Raw genomic sequence first — 20889 nt, forward strand, 5'->3', positions numbered from 1 at the left:
CCCCCCCCCCCCCCATGAATTGTGCCCTGCCCAGCCCTTCCCCCCCATGAAGGTGGTGCCCACATGGACAGCCCTCAAACATACCCTATTGGACCTTGCTCCCGCCCTTCTGGATGGAAGGACTCTGCCCAGCCAGTGCTTCCGGGTGGGGCTCCTGCTGCACCTGGAACCTGCTTGCTCAGGGCAGCAGGTAGGGCCATGGCGGGGTGGTGGGGAGGGTAGAGTTGCAGCTGGGCGGAAGCAGGAGTGCAGCATGGAGCCTGTGCCTAGAGGACCAGTGGGAGTGTGGAGCTCAGCTGGGCAGGATGAGGGTAGGGGGTGTAGGGACCCCAGACACACTCCCCCCATGATGTGCAGCCCCTGCTGTTTGCAGCAGCAGCAGGCGGGGGAGGTCAGGAAGCTTATGCCTAGCACAGGTGCCTGGGGGGGGTGCACTCCGGCCAGCGCTGCGCAGGGAAAGGGAGTGTGCTCCAGCCTGCCCTATTGCCAGGGCTCTGTGCTATGCACCTGCAGCTCCAGCACTCACAGCAGGCGAAGCCTCTCACTGGAGCCTGCTGCTTTCCCCACTCCCTGCTGTGCAGGTCCCCGCACTCAGCCAGGAATGGAGGGAGCCCTGCCCCCTGCTTTCCCACTGACTCCAGCGCAGGGCTTGCCCCCTGCAAGTGTGGAGCTGCAGCTGTGCAGCGCACAGCCCCTGCAATAGAAATGGCCAGGGCTGCGCTGGGAGTGAGGAGCACCATCCCACACAGCCTGCCTGTCTGGTTCTATCGCAGGGGCTCTGTGCCATGCGCGTGCAGCTCCATACTCACAACAGGGAAGCCCCGCTCTGGACTCTGTGGGGAAGCAGGGGGCAGGGCTCCCTCCATTCCTGGCAGAGTGCGGGGACCTGTGCCGCAGGGAGTGCGGGAGATGGCAGCCTCCAGTGTGAGGCATCTCCTGCAGTGAGTGCTGGAGCTGCACCCCACACCTTCCCTCACACACCCACACCCTGCCCCCACAACCCACATCGACATATATGTACACCCCCTACCCAGCTACACCCTCTCACAACCCACCCCACACACGTGCACAATATAAAAGAGTGACTCTTTATTTTTGAGTTATTATGCAGTACCTTTTATATACAGTACACAATCACAAGTCATGACAAATATTTTTTAAATAAGATTAAAATATAGTAGGTGTTTTACTTCTAGTGTATGATATGGTTTTTTTTCTGGTTCTAAGATGGCAACCTCCTCTCCCAAAGGGAGTATTTGGGGGGGGTGGAGGGAGCAAGGGGAGTGACTTCTGGTGGCAAAAGTCAGGGGCTAGGGGGCAGGACTTCTGGTCCCAATGTGGTGACCAGGGGCGGGGCAACTGTCACGGGGCAGGGCTACCTATATGGCCCCCAGGAGGTCACCAAAATTTAAGTGGCCCTCTGCCCAAAATAATTGCCAGGCAGGCTCGGTGTCAGACTGTGACTCCCAGCTCGTGCCGTGCCCTGGGCCTTCACGAGACTGCTTTTTGCTTTTTTCTTTGTTTGGGAAGTTGAAGGGTTTGTCATGTGTACGATTGGATAGAGCAGGGTAGGAACCATTTGTTTACAGAGGGCTTTGGTCTGCATAATGGCATGTTAGGCATGGCATGTAATACAGTGAAGGTGTCTGTCACGGTGTGGTGTTATGAATGTAATGACATGGTGCTCTTGGTTTGATGGCAATTTGTTTGTCTTTGCTTTGTATATTGGACCTGGATGCCGGAGGGGCCAACTTTTTGTACCCCGAACTCATGAATAAAGTAGTTAAGAAGTCAAAGTCCTTCCGTCCTTCCATCTTTCCATCCTTCCTTCCCTTTCTGTTGGAGGCAAAGGAGGGAGACCAGAGCACTGTGGCATAGTGGATGGTCTAAATAACATTTCAGACATTCAGATGAATTCATGATAGGTACCCACCACAAGAAGTTTTGCATTTAAGGAGTAACATCTCTGGGGCAGGTTTGCCATTTTTATTGCATGCTAAATTGCTTGGTCATCTGCATGATACCATTTATCACACAATTAACGTGTTAATTGCTAGATTAATGTAACTTCTGCCAGGTGCACAAGACTAATTGGTCTCTAAGCATTTTAGGTGGCAGTTCTCAGTTGCACTGAGCACAACTTCAGCACAACTGAGTCAGGTGTGAGAGGTAAACTGGTTCTCAACACAAGTTACTGGGGCCTCAGTGCTGCTTTAATTTATATCAGCTGGTCCAGGGTAGCTCCACTGCTTACATCCCATCATCCCAGCTGACTTCTAAATACCTCCTCAGTGGACTGGATAAATATGAAGTGACAAAGTATCTGTCTTTACAGTGTTGTGTATTTAGGACTGAATTTCAAGTTCCTTTTGCACTGCTGGATCATCTCATTGAGGCTTTAATCTGGGCTGTATCTCTGAGTATTATTATTATTTTAAATTCAGTGCATTTTTTTTTATTCTTTAGGTATACCTTATTTACCCAGATCCAAGATGACTTGTAATTTAAGACCGTTCCTCAATAATTAGATACTAGACGTCAAAAATGTATAAATTTTGTTATAAAATTTTCTGTGTATAGAATCTAGTTATTGGAGGGTCATCTTAAATTCATCCCTGTGACTGCTGCAGCAGGGAAAACAGTGGCAGAGTGAGAAGCAGTGGCAGAGGAGCAGGTGGTGGAGAAGTCAAGTGGCTTGATGCCTAGCCCTCACACCCCCTTAGCTTCTCCTTTGTATCACCTCCCCCCCCAACTTGACTCCCTGTGACACCTGTGCCTCTGTGGTGCCTACACCCCCTGGTGCCTTCTTCCATCTCTGCTTGTCTCGTCTGCTGCCTGCTTGCCTGCCCCCCTGGTGTCAGCACCCCCTCCCTCATGCCTTGGACCCCCCGCTGCTTTTTACTCCTTTCTTTTCACCCATCACCTACCACTGCTTACCCTTTGTCTTGACTGGCGCCACTCTGGCCTGGGGCACAGAGTACATCATTGCTCCAGGCCTCACCCAGCCAAGCAGGAGCTATTGTGGCAGTGGCAGCTCCAGCCTTAGTGGAGCTGCCACCATCAGCTCATACAAGATGTGGGGATGGCAGAGGTAGTGAGGAGCAGGTGACAGGCATAGTGACTATGACTGACACAGATCCCAGGCTGGGGCTGGGGCTGGAGTTGAGCCACAGCAGCCGCCTGCCCCCACCTTGTACTTAAGCAGCCTTATTCTCCATGCTGAATAGAGCGGGGTGGTGGCTGGGGGGAACCTCATGTTTTTCACTTGAATAATTAAACCAGAATCCTCAGAGTCTTTTCACTATTTAGTACTCATGTACTTGCAGAGTACTACATTTACTATTTATTTCTAATAGGGAAAGGCAGTAGGTAAGGCCTGATGGCACCTTAAAAATAAACAGGCTCAGAGAGGCATGAGCTTTCATAAGCAGGAGCCTATTTTGTCAGATGCCGTCAGGGAGAGTTAAGCGCCTAAACATGATTTTTGTCTTTCTGTTTTTTCTGAAAATATTTTATATTTATAGTTAATATTTTGTGTTAAAACAATAAACATAGATACTTGTTTTTAAGCTGTTTCACACTGTAACAGACTTAGTATACTGTGTATTTATTTTAACAGGACCACGATATGCTGTACAAATAGGGGACAAAATGATTGATTATAATGAAGAATTTCGTCTGTTTCTTTCAACACGAAATCCAAACCCCTTAATTCCACCTGATGCAGCTTCTATTGTTACTGAAATTAATTTTACTACAACGAGAAGTGGTTTAAGAGGACAGGTAGGCATTCAACTTCTGACAATAAAATAGTAATAATTACCTTGAATTTGGCCAGATTAATCTGATGCACCCTCACCTTTCAAATACAGCCCTTGTCAGAGGCCTCTCATTAACAGAATATGTCTCTAAATGGTCATGGCCTGTGAAGGCTATTTGGTTATATTACAGCACAAACAAATGGACACGCAACTTAAACAATGAAATCTTTATTGAAGTTAATTTTATAAGTCTTGTTTATTTGTTTATTACTCTGGTACTAAATTATAGTTTGGTGGGTATAAGAAACTTAATTCATCCTAAATCTACTGAAGTAATTAATTCTTTTCCCCTTTGCTTCAACTGGGTCAGATAAAACTCTAAAATTGCTATTTTCCTTCACAGCCGCATTTATGGTACAATTGAAATTTCAGAATTTTTATTCAATGGTTGCCTGTCCTAGTCAATCAGTACTTTTCATACCAGAATATCTTCTTTTGTAGACAAGGATGTCTTTAATGTCTTACTCCCACCAAGGTGTACTGGGTCTTTGATTTAGGGGTAAAAAATAGATATAAGGGAATATTTAGAGAATGCGATGTTTAGGGGAAAGCTTTCACCATTTTAAAATACTATTCATTGTGAAATTAATTTCAAACTAACAAAGATCTAGAATAAAGTGAAAATATTATATAAGGAAAAATAATAAAATTCAAATGTCAAGCTGCAGTGTGACTTACCTCTGTCTGAGAAAGGAAGATCGAGTAGAATTAGCAGGTAAACCAGCTCCCTTTTTAGGTGGAAATGACAAGAGATTTAGCATAAAGTTCTTGGACTATACTTAGTTGCCAGTATGTGTCACTGAATGTATTTATTGTAACATTTCAGCCATTAGTACAAGGTATATCCATTTAAAGGCAGCAAAATTAAGTTTAAAAAATAAAGCAGAAATTCTAGATGTAAAATGCATGTTAAAATATTGACTAATAAATATTGCTAAAATTGGTGCTTATAGGCTCTTGATGTTAGTATTCTTCACCCTCTCTTGAATATATTACTTTCTTTTTAGCTTTTAGCTTTAACTATCCAGCATGAAAAACCAGATTTGGAAGAACAGAAGACAAAACTACTGCAACATGAAGAGGATAAGAAGATACAATTAGCTAAACTTGAGGAATCCCTTTTGGAGGTACAATAAATATGTCCTGCACTTCTCAAATTAATAGGGTAGAGTTCATATTGCTATCTGTTTTAATGTAAGTTGTTAATTGATGATAGTAAAAAAAAAAAAGTTATTTAAAAATTTATATTCTGGTGAGATAAGGTAAAACAAAATTATTAGCCCCATTGAGTTTCTGGAGAGGTGTGTTCAGATTATGTGTAATCTTAGGCCCAAATCCAATTCTCCTTTAAATACCCATTCTCATTCCTGTTGGTGTTTTTGCATGTAAAAGTTGGATTGTATTTAAAAGAGGCAGACAAGGTTATTTGGGTGAATCTGATATATTTTATTAGACCAACGTAAATTGTTGGAAAACATTTTCTTAGCAAGCGTATGGGTTTAGAAACCCTTTGTCGTGCTAAGGAAGCATCTGCAGTTGGTGTATGGTCTTCCTGGATGGTAAAATGTATAGATAGCAGTGAAATAGGTCTTAAACTATTAAAATGAATCCTCTTTTGGTATTCTACTATAAATTAGTTAGGACAAGGCCCAGAAAGGTGCTGTAGGTGCCAGCATCTTAGAGAAAATAAATCTCTGGTGCTACTAGGAGGATTCAAGGAAATGGAGCTAGTTGTGTTAGCTCCCCACGCAGTGAAATGTAAGAGTTAGGTTTTTCTGACAGGTGACTTAAGAATGCCCATATATGAATTCACACTCCTCTCTGGTACTTAGGTCCCTGGCCATTAAGCTCCTCTATCCACTTGGAATCCAGACCAGGTAGTCTTTTCTATGGATTGTCATCTAGCTGATCAGCAGTGACAGGGGTGGCCATGTTCTACATAATAGGGTTATAGTGTTAAAATAATCACCTAGGAAGTAGAAGATCTAAGGTATAAACCTTCCTCTCTTGGGGCAGGGCAAGGCCACATCTCCTACTTTTAGGAAAGTGTACTAATCTCCAGGCTTATGAATTAGTTTGAATGGGACACTCTCTGTACCTCTTGTTGAAAGAGGGGAGTTAAGAAGCTCAAATAATAAGTATCAAGAGGTCAAAAGGAGAGCAAGTAAGAGGGAACCTGAATTTGTATCCTAGTGATTAAGGGAATCCTGGGTTAGTTGCTGCTCTCAGAATTGCTCTTGAAGCTTATATTAGACAACTATTTTACTAAAAACAAAACAAAAACCAACAAAACGCTCTGGCAGCAGGGACTGGAACTAAGGACTCCCCCTTGCACAGGTGTGACCTTCTTCACTGAGCTGAAGTCAGTTCCCCTCTTGCTTGCTTCCCCTCTGGTCTCAAGACTCCTGCATTCTTGACTGCCCAGAAGCTTACCTTCAGTAGGAGGGAGGAGGGTGATGACGTTATTGACCTGCTTCAGTCATGTTGGTTTGTGAGATTTTTAATGCATGCTATGCAACAATTAAATGCTATGGGCCTTTCAGTTGGGGCACTTCCCCCAGTGGTGTTCCTTCATTTTGCTTTGAATACCTGTTGGATAAAATAGATGATACTTGCGGGAGCAGAAGCAAGAGACAGAGCTAAAGCCCATCCCTTCCAGGTCAGAGCCCATCTCACTGAACCACAGTTCCTCTATTGCTGTCTTTCTCATACCCATAACTTTCTCTCTGGGCTGCCTAGTGACCCAGCTTCAGCATAAGGGGTGGAAAGTGATTTTTGCTGCAAAGCCCACATGATCTGGTCATTAGGGCTCTTTCCTGGGAAGTGGAAAATGTAGGTTCAAACCCCTCTGGGTGAGAGAGCCTAGAACCTGGGTCTCTTATTCCTTGGGCTAGTGCCCTAACTACTAAGCTACTTGGCTAAATGGTGGGAAGGCTGCCCTTCTCATCCATTTTTCTGTGACTTGCATGGAGTTATGTGTTTCCTACTATGGTGGGCAAGATCTAAAGTCTGTGCAGTTGGCCAAAAGTCTGCTTTCATGTAACTTTTGCCATGTAGATGCTATTTTCCCATCTAAAAATAGGGTTGGATTTGGGCCTATGCTCTTGACATGGCAGCCTGAGAAGATGGCATGTTCAGAAGAGCAGTATTATAATTTTCATTGATTTGATCAGCTCTGACTCCATGATCCACTTGAAGAGGTCACACACTTGAAGAGGAAAGAACAGTTAACTTTCAGGAACTGGATTTTCAGGATTCTGTGCTGTTGTGGACTTTGAGCTGTGAGGGAACTGAGGGAGAGTTCAGACCCATTATTCCACTGTACTCTTGTATGCAGGGAGGTGTAGGGTTCGTGTATGGCTCTGAGAGATGCCAGTAGACAAAAAGAATCCATTCTTATGTATGTGGGAATATGTTCACAGACAGCAGGACCCATGTTGACCTCAATTTTTTGGAGAACCACAGTTACTGTGGGCTAATTAACCATTTTTCATTTTTAGTATAGCTGATTATATAACTTATTCTAAACAAATTGCTTGTCTTTTATAATGTGTGAATACATTAAACAGTTTCTATCTAGTTAATATTTTATCATTTTACCATGGGTCATGCTTTCCTTTCCTTTTTCATGTCTTCGTGACAAGGTATTTTGCAGGGTTTGCAGATTCATTGGAATCTGACTGGATGCCTTGAGTGCTTTTCCTTGAACTTGCCATAGAGCCCTGCCACCCCAGCCCAATCCCCGTGGATCGTGCTGAAGTCATGTAATTGTTTCTGGTGTCTACTCCTGTATTAGTACAAGTAGAGGTAAAGTTTAAACCTGAATGAATCAGGTGTAAAGTTACATCTGTTAGTTCCTTTTATAGGAGTAGACACATGAAACAGTTACAGTAGTTTACCTGATATGCTCCTAAGGCAGCATGGTACAATGTTATATGTGTCCACAGCCTTGGTGTAGTAATATTTACTGGATACGATACATTTTTATTGTCTCTGTTTTCACCCATAAAGGTTTTGGGACAAATTCTGAGTCCTGTAGGCCCAATGATAAATACTGACTTCAACTGGATTCCCTTTGTGGGAGCAGGGAGTTTGAAATCTGTCTTAATGACTTTTTGTAGTCTTACTCAATATGGGCCATTAAAGTCACAGGGAATCTTTCATTTGATTTTAATGGGCATTAGAATGGGCATTTCAGGTTTGATTCTGCACCATTAAGTCAATAAGATCTTTGTCACTGGAATTGGGCTGTACTTGCGTTGCCTTTATGCTTTGCTACTGCAGTTACATTCCAAAATTCTTCATATTTTGATGTATTATAAGAGCTGATGGTAGATTTGAGGAGAGGATCCTCATTTACTTTTTCATGAAAATAATTCTGCTAGGAAAATATTTTAAGGAGAGGGAAGATTGCATTTTACAATGCAGTTTGGAAAAAAAAAGATTAGAAATGCTTCTAGATAAAGAACAGAACATATTACTCATTTGTTTTTTAAATAGAGTGCCATTAGATGCAGTCAGCCTTTTAAAAAGGCATGGGAAAGGAAAGCATTGATAAGTTGGCTGTCCTTGCAAGTCAGCAGTATTTCTTATTCAGACTTTCTGCTGCAGCAACCACTGACATAATTAATGTAGTTGCAGGCACATTATAAGCCATCTGTTATAATTTTAGAAGGGCAGGTAAAACTTTAGAGCAAGGGTATCAAACTTGTTTGGAGTTGAGGGCTGAATTTTACTTTCAGTTCAAGACCATGAATAAAAGTTAGCTGGCCAGAGGCATATTTTGCAGTCATGTCTGACTTGAGAGAGTGCCAAGCTTGTGAGAGTGCCAAACCCTCCTATTGTCCATTTACTTACATTTTTATATATTCTCCCAAGGGCTATTCTTACTCCTTTCCAGCTTGCTTTTGTTCATTTCCCATCTTATTCCCATCATATGCAATTCTATGTGAAGCCACTCCATATCCTCAGTCTCCCTTTCCCACTACACTCCTGGGGGGATTCGTTTTCCCTTGGGGATTGTTTTTCTTTTCTATTTTATGTTTTCCTCACATTCCTTCTCCGTCCTCAGGAGTTATTCCATTTTTCATCTTGGTGTACAAAGCTTTATGAGCAAGATCCGTTTGTTTGTTGCCATGAGCAAGTATTCTGTGTATCGTGGTTCTATTATCACATTCATCCATAGCTAATGACCTCCAACCATGATAGCTGTAATATTATAATTTCTCAGTAGCTTCCAACCTTAGTGAGTGCTGTAAATTTTGTCTAATAAAACTAAATCACATGCACATGTCCTGAATATTAGAGAAGGACAAGATCTGCAGATAAGCCAGAGCTAAGGGATTCCCATGAGTCCCATTATGTTCTTCTGGATTGCTTCACACAGAGTAACCACACGTCTTGCAGGGAAGAGGCTACATGGAAAAATCCCCGTTTTGGTCCATACTTGCTGGGGCTCCCCTTTTGTGTCTGAGCTCCACTGCAGTCTGCATGGGGGATCCTGCCCCTTCCCCAGCCAGGTGTATTTTCAGCCTGATCCCTGCTCCATTTGGACAGCCCGGCCTCTTATTTGGTCAGAGCATAAGGGCTCAGTCCCAGCCCTGTCAGCTGCCTGCCCTTTAGTGGCTACATGCACAGCATGTAGTCACTCCCCAAGGCAGAGTTACTGGCTGTTGCCGCAACCGACAAGGACCTTTCTCTTTAAAGGGCCCTTGCCGATTCTGCTGGCTTCATAGCTCTCTCCCAGTAACAGGGCAAGGGTTTCCTCCTATATTGTATGAGTCCTCTTGCTCCATTATCTGAGCATTTCATAAGAGCTTTGTGATCTAGGGAAATACTGTTATTTTTACTGCTCATGTACCTCCCAAATTGGATGTACTCTAGTGAAGAGGCTGCAACAGCTACTATGAAAACCTCAGTTTCGAGTGTGCATATTTCCAGGTTTGGAGTGTGTGAATGGAAGCAGGTGTAGGGAGCATGTTTGAGCATGTCCTAGTTGGAGCAGGCTACCCCCATAGTGTAGACCTGCCGTAAGTAACTTGCTTAAGGTTACACAGGAAGTCTCTGGCAGAGCAGGGGGTTGAACTTGTATCTCTCAAGTCCCATCCTAGCAACATAAACATTGGACCAGTGGTTCTCAACATTTTTTAGACTGAAGGCACCCCTCAAAAATGCCAGCCCTTAGCTTTCCTTCATTTTTTGCATATAGAAACACAATAAATTACTTCTTTTATTGTAAAAAAAACTCAGAAAGATCACAGTAGGTCAGAATATTTTTGACACTGTAGATTCTTGTTTGAAATCTCTAGTTTTATACTGTGAATCATGTGTAGGCATTTGCAGGAGGATAGGTGCACCTAATCAAAATCCCCAGCTTTGACTATGATCAACATTCAGTGTTTCTGAGGAAGGCAAACCCTTCCATCCCGACACATATAGCAGCAGGAAGGGAAAGATATTCCTTCCCAGCCCCATGTAGCATCCAGAAAAGCCTGGAAGCATAGCATGTACCCACAGCATAGCAAAGGTACAGCAGCTACACTTAGCTCATCCCTGACCAATGCTTATCCAATCTCTTCTTGAACGCCTCCAATGATGGAGATTCAACAACTTCCCCAGGTAGCCCATTCCCCTGCCTCACTCTTCTAACAGTGAAAATGTTTTTCCTGCAACTTCAAGCCATTTGTCCATGTCTTGATATCTACAGTAAAAGAGAAAAGGTGTTCCCCCTCTTTCTTTATGGCAACCCTTCAGATATTTGAAGACTGCTCTCATATTTCTTTTTAATCCCTTTCCTGCAAGCTGAACATACCTATTTCTTCCAACCTTTCCTTGTACGGCTAGCCTTCCAAGACTTTTGGCATTTTTGTCACCCACCTCTGGACCATCTCTAATTTCTCCATGTCCTCTTTAAAATGTGGAGCTCAAAACAGCACATAGTCTTAAACATGTAAAGAGGTACTATTGTTTCCTATGTCTTGCATCTATTGGCTGCATGAATACAACTTAAAACTTCGTTCACCTTTTGTGCAGCTGTGTCACACTATAGATTCATATTCAGTTTGTGATCCACCAAAACTCTCTGACCCTTCTCCTTAGTGCTGTCATTCAGCCAATTGATATCCATTTTGTATTTGTGATTTTGCTTATTCCTTCTGAGTTGTAGCACGCTGACTTTGTCAGCATTGATCTTCATCCTGTTGGCCCCAGTCCAGTTTTCTACTCTGTCTGAGTCCCTCTGAATTGCACTCCTGTCCTCAAGTATGTTTGCAGTTCTTCCCAATTTTGTCATCTGCAGACTTGCTCAAGACACTGTCTTGATTCCAGCATGCAGTATGGTAATAGACATGGGCTAGGGACAAACATTACACACAAACTTGTTTAAGTGATCAGAAACTGGTTTAAACCTGTAACAGAACAGATGTTCAGTGCACATAAACTAGTTTGAAAATGTCTGAAACTGGTTTGAGATACTATGTTCAACTAGGTTTATCAGACATAACTGATTTGGGTCAAACTGGTTTATGCAATGTCTGTCCCAGACCCCTTGCTGGTTTATGATAAGTCAGACTCCCCCAGTTTCCTGGCATGCTCCCTGGGGTGGGCAGGGCTCTCTGCTCCACAGAAGGGCTGGCCCCTCCTCTCTGCTCCCTGGTTGCTGATCCCTCAGGAATGTAGGCTGCCCACTCCCCTTCCCCTCACCACCCCCTGCTAAGCAGGAATTCCCCCCTCTCCTCTGTCTTGCGGAGAGGTGTCTGCATCTTAGCTAGCAGGCCGCATGCTGGCTATGGTCCTTGCTGAATCAACAGGTAGAATCAATAGGCAGAATCAACAGGTAGCTGGTAATGTCCCTCTGCTGTTTTCTTAACAGGGTGATAAATGCTGAGTTAGGGGTGATAAACACTGTTATCAATTCCCTGCTGGGCTAATGAGAGCATCCTGCCAGAGCCTGGCCATGTCCCCCTCAGCTCAGTTCTATGCAAGGGAAGGTGGTGGGGGGAGGCTGCTGTAGTACCCCCTGGCTTCTAGCCTGAGCCACTGCAGGCATGTGCCTGAATTTCTGGGTGTCTGTACAGTTACAAAGTGATTAAGCCTAGCTGGGTTAGACTGATCTGCAAAAATTGAATCAATTCAGGCTCAGGCTTTTCAAATGTCTAGCCATGGTGAGCAGCCGTTGGACCAGGACTGTGGGACTGCACTTGAAAACTCTTGCCATTCTAACATGGATCCATTTGTAATTTGCTTTGTGGCAATGGAACCAATTGTCTATCTGCCTTGTAGTACTTCTGTTTAGTTCACATTTCTCCCATTTGTTTCTGTGAGGGTCATGTGGGACTTTGTCAAAAGCTTTACTGAAGTCCAGAGGCAGACAAGGTTCTTTGGGTAGATGTGATATCTTTTATTAGACTAATTAAATAGTTGGAAAATTGTTCTTTGCAAGCTTTTGGGCACAAACACACTTCAGGCATAAAGAGAGTCTGGTGGAGTTTTGCATGCTCTCCTGGGTAGAATAGAAGCTAGAATGCAAAATGAAGGTCTGTGAAAATGCATATGCATGTCCGCGAGGAGCAGAGGGAATGGGAGACAATATGTGAGACAGGTAGGTGGGTAGGGGAGGAAGGGGGAATGTAAAATTGGTGATGGAATGTAGCTGGTGAAATGCAGACAGGTTACCTGGGATTGCTGAAGTCCAGATACACTACAACCATTTCATGTCCTTCATCTACCCAATTAATTTTCTTGTTAAAGAAGGAGATCAAGTTTGGCATGATTTGCTCACAGTAAATCCATGCTGGCTGCTTGTGATTAGCCTTTTTTTTTTTTTTTTTACTCCCAATGCTTGCAAATAGATTTCCTTTTGATATGCTATAGTAACATAACACATGTTGAGGTGAGGCTAACTGAATAGTGTCAAGCATGGTCTTCCTTTTTGCCTGTTTTATTTTATTTTAGAGAGAGACACTATATTGGTCCTTTTTCAGTCTTCAGGTACCTTGTCTATCTCCCATGGCTTTGTAAATATTGTTGTCAAGGGTTCTGAGATCTCCTCCATCAGTTCCTTCACTGCCATGGGATGAAGTTCATCAGGCCCTGCTGACCTGAAATCATTTAGACCCATCAAAAGTTATTTGATTTTCTTTTGTTATCTCATCCCTCAGGTTATCCCCTTCCTAATCCAAATAATCCATATTAGCTGTCTGGCTGCATCTTCATTTTTTGTGAAGACTGAGGCAAAGTAGCTGTTGAGTAGCTCTGCCTTCTTTGTGTCTTTTTAAGAGTTCTCCTTGTCTATTTAACAATGGACCCACAGCTTCCTCAGACTTTCTTTTCTTGCCAACATAAAGGATTAAGAAAAAAGATCATTAAGGAAGCAGGATTTGAGATTCAGGATTCAATATTGAAGTATGCTATTCTAGGTCTGTTTAAGGCCATCAGTGTCAGCCTTCTTAGAAAAAGAAATGGTGATTCTTTCAGAGGGACAGCTTTTTTCCACAAATACCCTGCTGAGGAATTTCTGGACTGTCTTGTAGTGCCTTGCTTGATACTATTTCCTTTGCCAATCACTATGCCATGTTTTAAATCATTTTATAATTTTATCTAATCGCCAGGAATTCTTACTTCCAAGGAAGACATCCCTTTATATTAGGAATACAGTGCAATTTTTGCCAAGAGACCTTAGGCAGAAGACAGCCATTCAAAGTAGATTATAAAAAGTTTAAGGAAAATGTAGCTTTTCACATACATAAAGAGAAAAGTGTATAAACTCCCAAACAAATTGTTGGTGCTGCTTCCCATACCACTACTAGACCTATCAGAGGAAGGAAATTTTTCTTATTGAAACTTCTAGACCACAAATCCTAAAAAGGTCAAGGAGAACTCTGTAACTATTTAGGATCAATTACTGGTAACATACCCCATTAGGCAGCAATATCCACATTCTCAAGGGACTAGGACACAGTCAGCATCAGATCAGTGGTAACATGATGACAAATTCTGAGAAGTCATTGACAACAGCCTGGGCAAAAAAGAGCACTGGACTTAGCAGAAGTGAGCAAGTTTGTGGTGCCCAGTGTTGTTTTCATCAAGGGTTATGAAGTAGGTTTTTGATTCTTTGAAAAAAAATCTCTTTGGTAGGAAGGTGCTATAGTGATAGTCCTGAAGTAAACTTATAGCCACTTTGCTCTTAAGCAGATGGGTTTATTTCTTTCCAGACTGTAATGGTCTTCCACAAGTCTGTTCCTTATTGCTTGGTAATTATCACCAGTAGATGGATTGAGGAAAACATTACTTCTGGAAAGAAATCATTTAGTAATTATTTTTCTAGAGACCAGTGCTACAGTCAAACATTCTATGTTTCACACCAGATTAATCTGCAAAGAAGGTACTTGCCCAGGAAAATTCCAAAACACTCACAGGGGCTCTAAAGGGAAGCTGTCACTGCAAATTGAAATACTCTTGTTTGCGTATAAGTAATAGCTGCAAGCAGGAGTGAAAAACAGTAAATGATATCAAGTAATGACACTAGAGTTTATTTAGCTAGGGAATTATATTGTGTGTGACTAGGTATAAGTTTCCAAGGAATCTTCCAGACTATAAAAGAATGACAAGTGCAGATTAAAATGATGAAAGGAAGGCAAGTAAACTAGAAAGATCTCCTGGACCTTGAGGCTTTTGAAAGGAATACATAAACATCTTATATTGCATAAGGCAATCATTTCCTGAAAGTCCATTGAATACTAGCAACTAAGAACTGGGGATTCAGGTATTTTTGTATTTAGTTCATCTGTATGTGGGTTAGTTTTTTTCTGGGCAGGGATGTACTAACGTAATGTTTCAGTTTTAACACTTATCCTACTATTCTTTGTGTCCCTTCCAAGGTTGACAAATATATTACAGACACTGGGGAGGGTAAAAGTAACTTCTGTCTTCTCAAGGCAAATCCTTTTACTGGGGGTTCCAACCTCATATTGTATACTGACACTGTCTCCCATGATGTTCTCGTTAACAAGCTAAGGAACTGCAGGCTGTATGAAAGTCCTGTAGGGTGAATACATAGCTGGTTGGATATTGTATTCAATGAATAGTACTCAATGACTTAATGTCTAGTTGGGAGGAGGTGTCAAATGGCATTCCCCAGGGGTCTGTTCCTGGGTTTGGTATTATTTACTGACTTCATTAATGATATGGATGGTGAGATGGAGTGCACACTTAGAAAATTTGCAGACAACACCAAGTTGGGTAGAGTTGAAGACACTGGAGGATAGGGCTAGAATCCAAAAAGACCGAGATAAACTGGAGAAATGATCTGAAAACAATTGAATAAAATTCAGCAAGGACAAGTGCAAAGTTCTGCACTTGGGATGGAATAATTGAATGCACAAATACAGACTGGGGAATGACTAGATAAGCTTCAGTACTGCGGAGAAGGACCTGGGGGTTACAGTAGAGCATAAGGTGAATTTGAGCCGGCAGTGGGTGCGTCCACGCATTTATTAATTCACTGTAGTAACTGCAAATTTAATACTTGGATAGCAGCCAGATCCCAGGTTTTTACAGACTCTAACTGCGCAGTATCCTAATACTACTTTGCAGTAGCCTATTAGCATGGGTTTTGCCTGGCACGCTACTGCACAGTTAGCATCTTGTGTAGATGCACCCAGTGTGCTCTTGTTGCAAAACTGGGGTTATATTAACAGGAGGGTCACTTGCAAATCAATGGAAGTGATTCTCTTGCTTTATTTGCCATTGATGAGGTCTCACCTCAAGTACTGTGTCCAGTTTTGGGCCTCACATTTCAAGAAGGATGTGAATAGTTTGGAATGAGTCCAGTGCGGAGCAGCAAAAGTTATTAGGGGCTTGGGAGGCAAAATTTATGAAGAAGCTGAAAGAACTAGGGTTATTTAGTCTAGAGAAGAGAAGGCTGAGGGGGGGTTTGATAACAGTCTTCAAATATCTGTAGGAGCATTATGGAGAGGATGGAGATGGGCTTTTCTCTGTGGCAACAGGGGACAAGACTAAGAGCGATAGCCTCAGGCTGCACCAGGGGAAATTTAAGTTGGATATTAGGAAGAACTTTCTATGAGGGTAATCAAGTATTGGAACAAGCTACCAAGATCAGTGATTCCAAAAAGGTGTTGCAGCACACTAGTGTGCTGTGAGAACAACAGAAACATGCTGCCAAAAAATGGGCTGGATGGGGCCTTGGCTGTCCCAGCTCCACACACCCGGATTGGGCCCCAGCTGAACCTGTTCCACACAGAGACAATTGGGCTGCAGCTAATCTGGCTCCACATAACTGGATTGGGGTCTGTCTTCACTGGCTTCGGACTTGGTTTGGCCAATACTTTGTGCAGGATTGCACCCGCAGACTGGATTTGGCCTGTGGATCGCTGAGTGAAGTGTGTTGCCAGTTTTAATCTGGAAAAAGGTGTGCCCACATATCATACATTTGGGAAATGCTAACCTAGAGACACTGTGTAATCTACATCTTTGGAAGTTTTCAAGGGCAATTTAGACACACACTTGGCTGGATGGCTTAGTCTGCAATGATCCTGCCTTCAGCAGGGGACTGGATGATCTTGTGAGGTCCCTTCCAGCCTTATTTTCCAATCAACCTATATACACTATGTAGTTTCTTTAAATGTAAATTTATAGCTTAATTTATGCTGAAAACATTTTTTTCCAGACTCTTGCAACATCACAAGGCAATATACTTGAAAATAAGGATCTAATTGAATCTTTGAATCAGACTAAAGCAAGTAGTGCACTCATCCAAGAGTCACTTTCTGAGTCTCACAGACTTCAGAGCTTCCTTGATCAGGTAACTATGTTTTCCTAAAGCAGTTTTATTTTATTTTCAGTTTAAGAAATGACATTATTGCTCTTGTGTACTGTATTTTGTTGATTCCATGGACCGGTCTTTTAATAGGTAAGGATCTTACATAAATTGGTTTACATGTAATTTGATTTTATTTTTTGAACAATTATACTTGCTATTTTGTTAAAGGTCTTGAGTTAAAATGAAAGCACTCATGTCTAAAGATATATAAAGATATATAAAAGTGACACCAGGAATGAGCAGCATCAGGAATCGGCAAACCCACTGGAGTTTGGGTGGGATTTAGAACCAGCTACCTTTCTTCATTGTAAGCTTGGTGAACATAAGTAAACTAAGGAGGAAGAATGAGGGTTGTATCAAATGTTCAACTTCTAAGTGCAGTTAAAATGCAAGCCAACACACATTCAAGCAGTTTAGCACTTGTTAAATGCCCTCAAGACATTGCAAAGTTGTTCCCTTTCAGGCAAGGATTATCTCCTAATATACTCGTGTTAATACATCATGACATTCAAATGATTTGCAACTGTTGCTGGTGAATGTGTGACAAGGCCCTGGATTTCTAGGAGAGGAAGAAGCAGCAGAAAAGGAAGGAGGAGATAGAGATAGAAAAAAAAATCACCAAGATAGACTGAGGAAGTTGTACTTCCAAATCCACTGCCAGTGCTTGCTCTTCCTCTGTCTGTAGCTGTGTGGGCTCTGTCCAGGGGGAAAGGAGGGCATTGACCTTCAGTATTCCCACTCGAGTCCTGGTCTAGCTTTCCAGGGACTGAGAACTACATGTCAGTCAGGTAAGGGAATGCTTGCAGTGTGAGGTGCTTCCAGGTGGATTCTCTCAGGAGCTAGGTAAGAGAGTTACAGAAGGAGGTGCCTAGGCTCAGAAGCATCTGTGAGCACGAGGACTTCATTGACTTGATTCACAAAGAGACCTGTAGAATCATGGAAGAGAGGATGGCCAGAGAAGGCATTTGAGGACACAGACGATCTATATACTGAGAAAGGTTGAAGCTGGCAGCTTGTCACCTTTGGAAGCAGACAGCACACCTCTTCTGAACTTGCAGCTATCCTGCTGGAGGACAGGTATGAATCCCTGATGTTGGAAGAGATGGAGCCTGTTCCCTCCATGTGAGAGGCCAATCTATACTCCCCAAGAGGTGAGATAAGGACTACTGCCACCAAGAGGAAGAGATGGGTGTTGGTGCTGGTGACTTTCAGTTGTTGGGGGGGTAGAGGCATCCATCTGCTGGCCTGACCTGTTTGCTTAGGAGGTTTGCTGCATGCCATGAGCCCACATCCGTGGTGTTATGGAAAGGTTGCTGAGGCTCATCTGCTCCTATGACTACTACTCCATACTGCTCATACTACCAAGAGGCCAGTCAATCTGGCCTCCAGCCTTGGAAATGTCTTTGAAAACATTATGAAGGATCATATTTGTGGGAGACCAATGGGAAAAATAATGCAGCAGGGAAACCAGCATGGATTTGTAGCAGGTAGATCATGCCTGACCAATCTGGTTTCGTTTTATGACAGGGTTACAAAATGCTTAGATGCAGGAGCAGAGGTGGATGTCGTTTCCTTGGATTTTAGCAAGGCCTTCGATACGGTATCTCATCCCATTCTCATAAATAAATTAAGAGGCTGTGACATAGATGTTTACATGGTCCAGTGGGTAGCAAATTGGCTTAGCAGTTGGACCCAGAGAGTGGTAGTACATGGGTTGGTATCAGTCTGGAATGATGTGGGTAGTGGGGTCCCTCAGGGTTCAGTCCTTGGACCGGTACTCTTCAATATCTTCATCAGTGACTTGGATGTGGGTGTGAAGTCTACTCTGCCAGTACTAAATTGTGGAGTGAAGTGCATACTCCAGAGGGCAGGAAACGATTGCAGGCAGACCTGGACGGGTTAGAAAAGTGGGCAGTACACAGTAGGATGCAGTACCACAAGGACAAGTGCAAAGTGCTGCACCTAGGGTGCAAAAATATCCAGCACACCTACTGGCTGGGAAGTGACCCTCTCAGCAGCACAGAAGCAGAAAGGGATCATAGTGGACTCCAAGATGAACATGAATTGTCAAAGTGACAAAATCCTCAGCAAAGCTAACCACACTTTAGCAAAGCTAACCACATCAGCAGATGCATGACTAATAGAACCAAAGAGATTATACTTCCCGTCTATGTGGCATTGGTTAGACTGCAGTTGGAGTACTGTGCCCAGTTTTGGGCGCTGTACTTCAAGAAGGATGTTGATAGACTGGAGAGGGTCCAGAGGAAGACCACTAGTATGGGTAGGGGCTTACAGGACAAGCCCTACGAGGAGAGACTGAGGGACCTGGACCTCTTCAGCCTCCTCAAGAGAAGGCTGACAGGTGATCTTGTGGCCACCTACACATTCATTAGGGGAACTCAGCAAGGGATTGGAGTTCACCAGGGTGCCTCTTGGGGTAACAAGGAACAATGGTCGCAAACTGACAGAGAGCAGATTTATGCTAGATATCAGGAAAAACTTCATGGTAAGGGTGCCCAAAATTTGGAATGGGCTTCCAAGGGAGGTGGTGCTCTCCCCTACCTTGGGGGTCTTTAGGAGAAGGCTGGATAGGCATCTGCCTGGGGTCATCTGACCCAAGTGCCCTTTCCTGCCCAGGCAGGGGGTTGGACTCTGATCTGTTGAGGTCCCTTCTGACCCTAGCATATATGAATCTATGCTCATGCATGTGAGCACTGATGGTACTGCCATGGGTGACCTTGAGCAGATCTGATGACAGGGCTTTGGATGCAATGGTGAAAGGGACAGGGGCTCAGGTGGTGTTCTCATCAATTTTTCCAATCTGGAGTAAAGGCCAAGGCTGGATCAGTTACATCCAAGAGAACATCTTCAACCAAGGGATGGTGTTCCAGGAAGGACTGCTGAGAAGAGATGGTGTCCACCTGACAGAGAGGGGAGGAGTGTCTTCTCAAACATGCTTGTTAACCTAGTGAGGACACATTTAAAATTGGTTAACTGGGGGATGGAGACAGTAGCCCAGAGGTAGCCAAAGAGCTGGGGGACCTAGAGAGAAACCAAGAGGAAACAATAAGGGAAACATTAACAGTGTTCCGCAGAAATTAGGTCAATCGGTTAGTTACCTAAAATGTTAGTATAGTAATGCAAGAAGCATGGGGAATAAGTAGGAAGAATTAGAGATCTTAGTACAGTCATAGAATTATGATACATTTGGGATAATTGAGACCTGGTGGGATAGTTCACATGACTGGTGTCCTGTCTTGGATGGGTATAAATTGTCTAGGAGGGCCAAGCAAGGGGGGAAAAAAAAAGAGATACTATTGCTTTATATATAAAAGAAATGTTTTGAAGTGTTGTGTGAAGTTAGAGACAGGCCTACTGAAAGTCTCTGGGTCAAAATCAGAGGGGAGAATGGCAAGTGTGATACAGCCCACTGGACCAGAGGGGAGAGGTGGAGAAGACTTTCTTTAAGCAACTAACTGAAGTTTCCAAATCCAGGGCCCCGTCCTCATGGTGGCTTAATTTACTGTGCCATCTTCTGTAAGGGAAACCCAGCAGTACACAGGCAATCCAGCAGATTCTTGAAATGTGTTGGTATACAGGTGGTGGAGCTAATAGTTTCATAGTTTCTAGGGTCGGAAGGGACCCGAGTAGATCATCTAGTCCGACCCCCTGCCATGGCAGGAAAGATTACTAATGTGTTAGTACAGGTAATAGTAACTTTTTGGTACAGGTGATGGAGAGGACAACTTGGGGGGAAGCTCTTCGTGATTTGTTGCTTACAAACCATGAAGGCAGGTAAGGCTGAGAATGTGAAGTTCCAGATAACTAGGTGACAGTAAACACACAGTGATGGAGTTGGAAGGCAGGCAGGCAATGCACCTTAGAAAACCAAACTTTAGCTAACTCAGGAAACTGGTGGGCAGGATCCTCTGGGAAGGAAGTCTGAGGAGGAAAGGAGGACAGAGAGCTGGCTGTACTTTAAAGATGCTTTAAAATGGTGCAGGAGTTTCATAGTTTCGTAGTTTCTAGGGTCAGAAGATAAAGTGCAGTTAACTGCTGATGATTTCATCACACTGACGACTCATGTTCATCTTGGAGTCCACTATGACTCCAAGATCCCTTTCCACTTCTGTGCAATGACCTCAGCCAATTCCTTTAGTACTCTAGGGTGGAGATCATCTGGACCGGCTGACTTGAATACATCCAGTCCCTCCAGAAGCTCCCTAACTA

General features: G+C 43.3%; 1 protein-coding gene across 1 annotated transcript in view; it reads left to right on the plus strand.

The window, feature by feature from the left end:
* The window catches only part of DYNC2H1 (dynein cytoplasmic 2 heavy chain 1), a 601360-nt gene that overhangs the window by 179155 nt on the left and 401316 nt on the right, over window positions 1-20889 (plus strand). The window contains exons 66-68 of the mRNA XM_019524237.1: window positions 3620-3783; window positions 4829-4948; window positions 16507-16641. Coding sequence (XP_019379782.1) covers window positions 3620-3783; window positions 4829-4948; window positions 16507-16641 — 419 coding nt within the window. The remainder of the gene's footprint in view (window positions 1-3619; window positions 3784-4828; window positions 4949-16506; window positions 16642-20889) is intronic.

This window comes from Gavialis gangeticus, unplaced genomic scaffold (genome assembly GCF_001723915.1).
Source record: "Gavialis gangeticus isolate Ggan-Ray unplaced genomic scaffold, GavGan_comp1, whole genome shotgun sequence".
NCBI lineage: Eukaryota > Metazoa > Chordata > Crocodylia > Gavialidae > Gavialis > Gavialis gangeticus.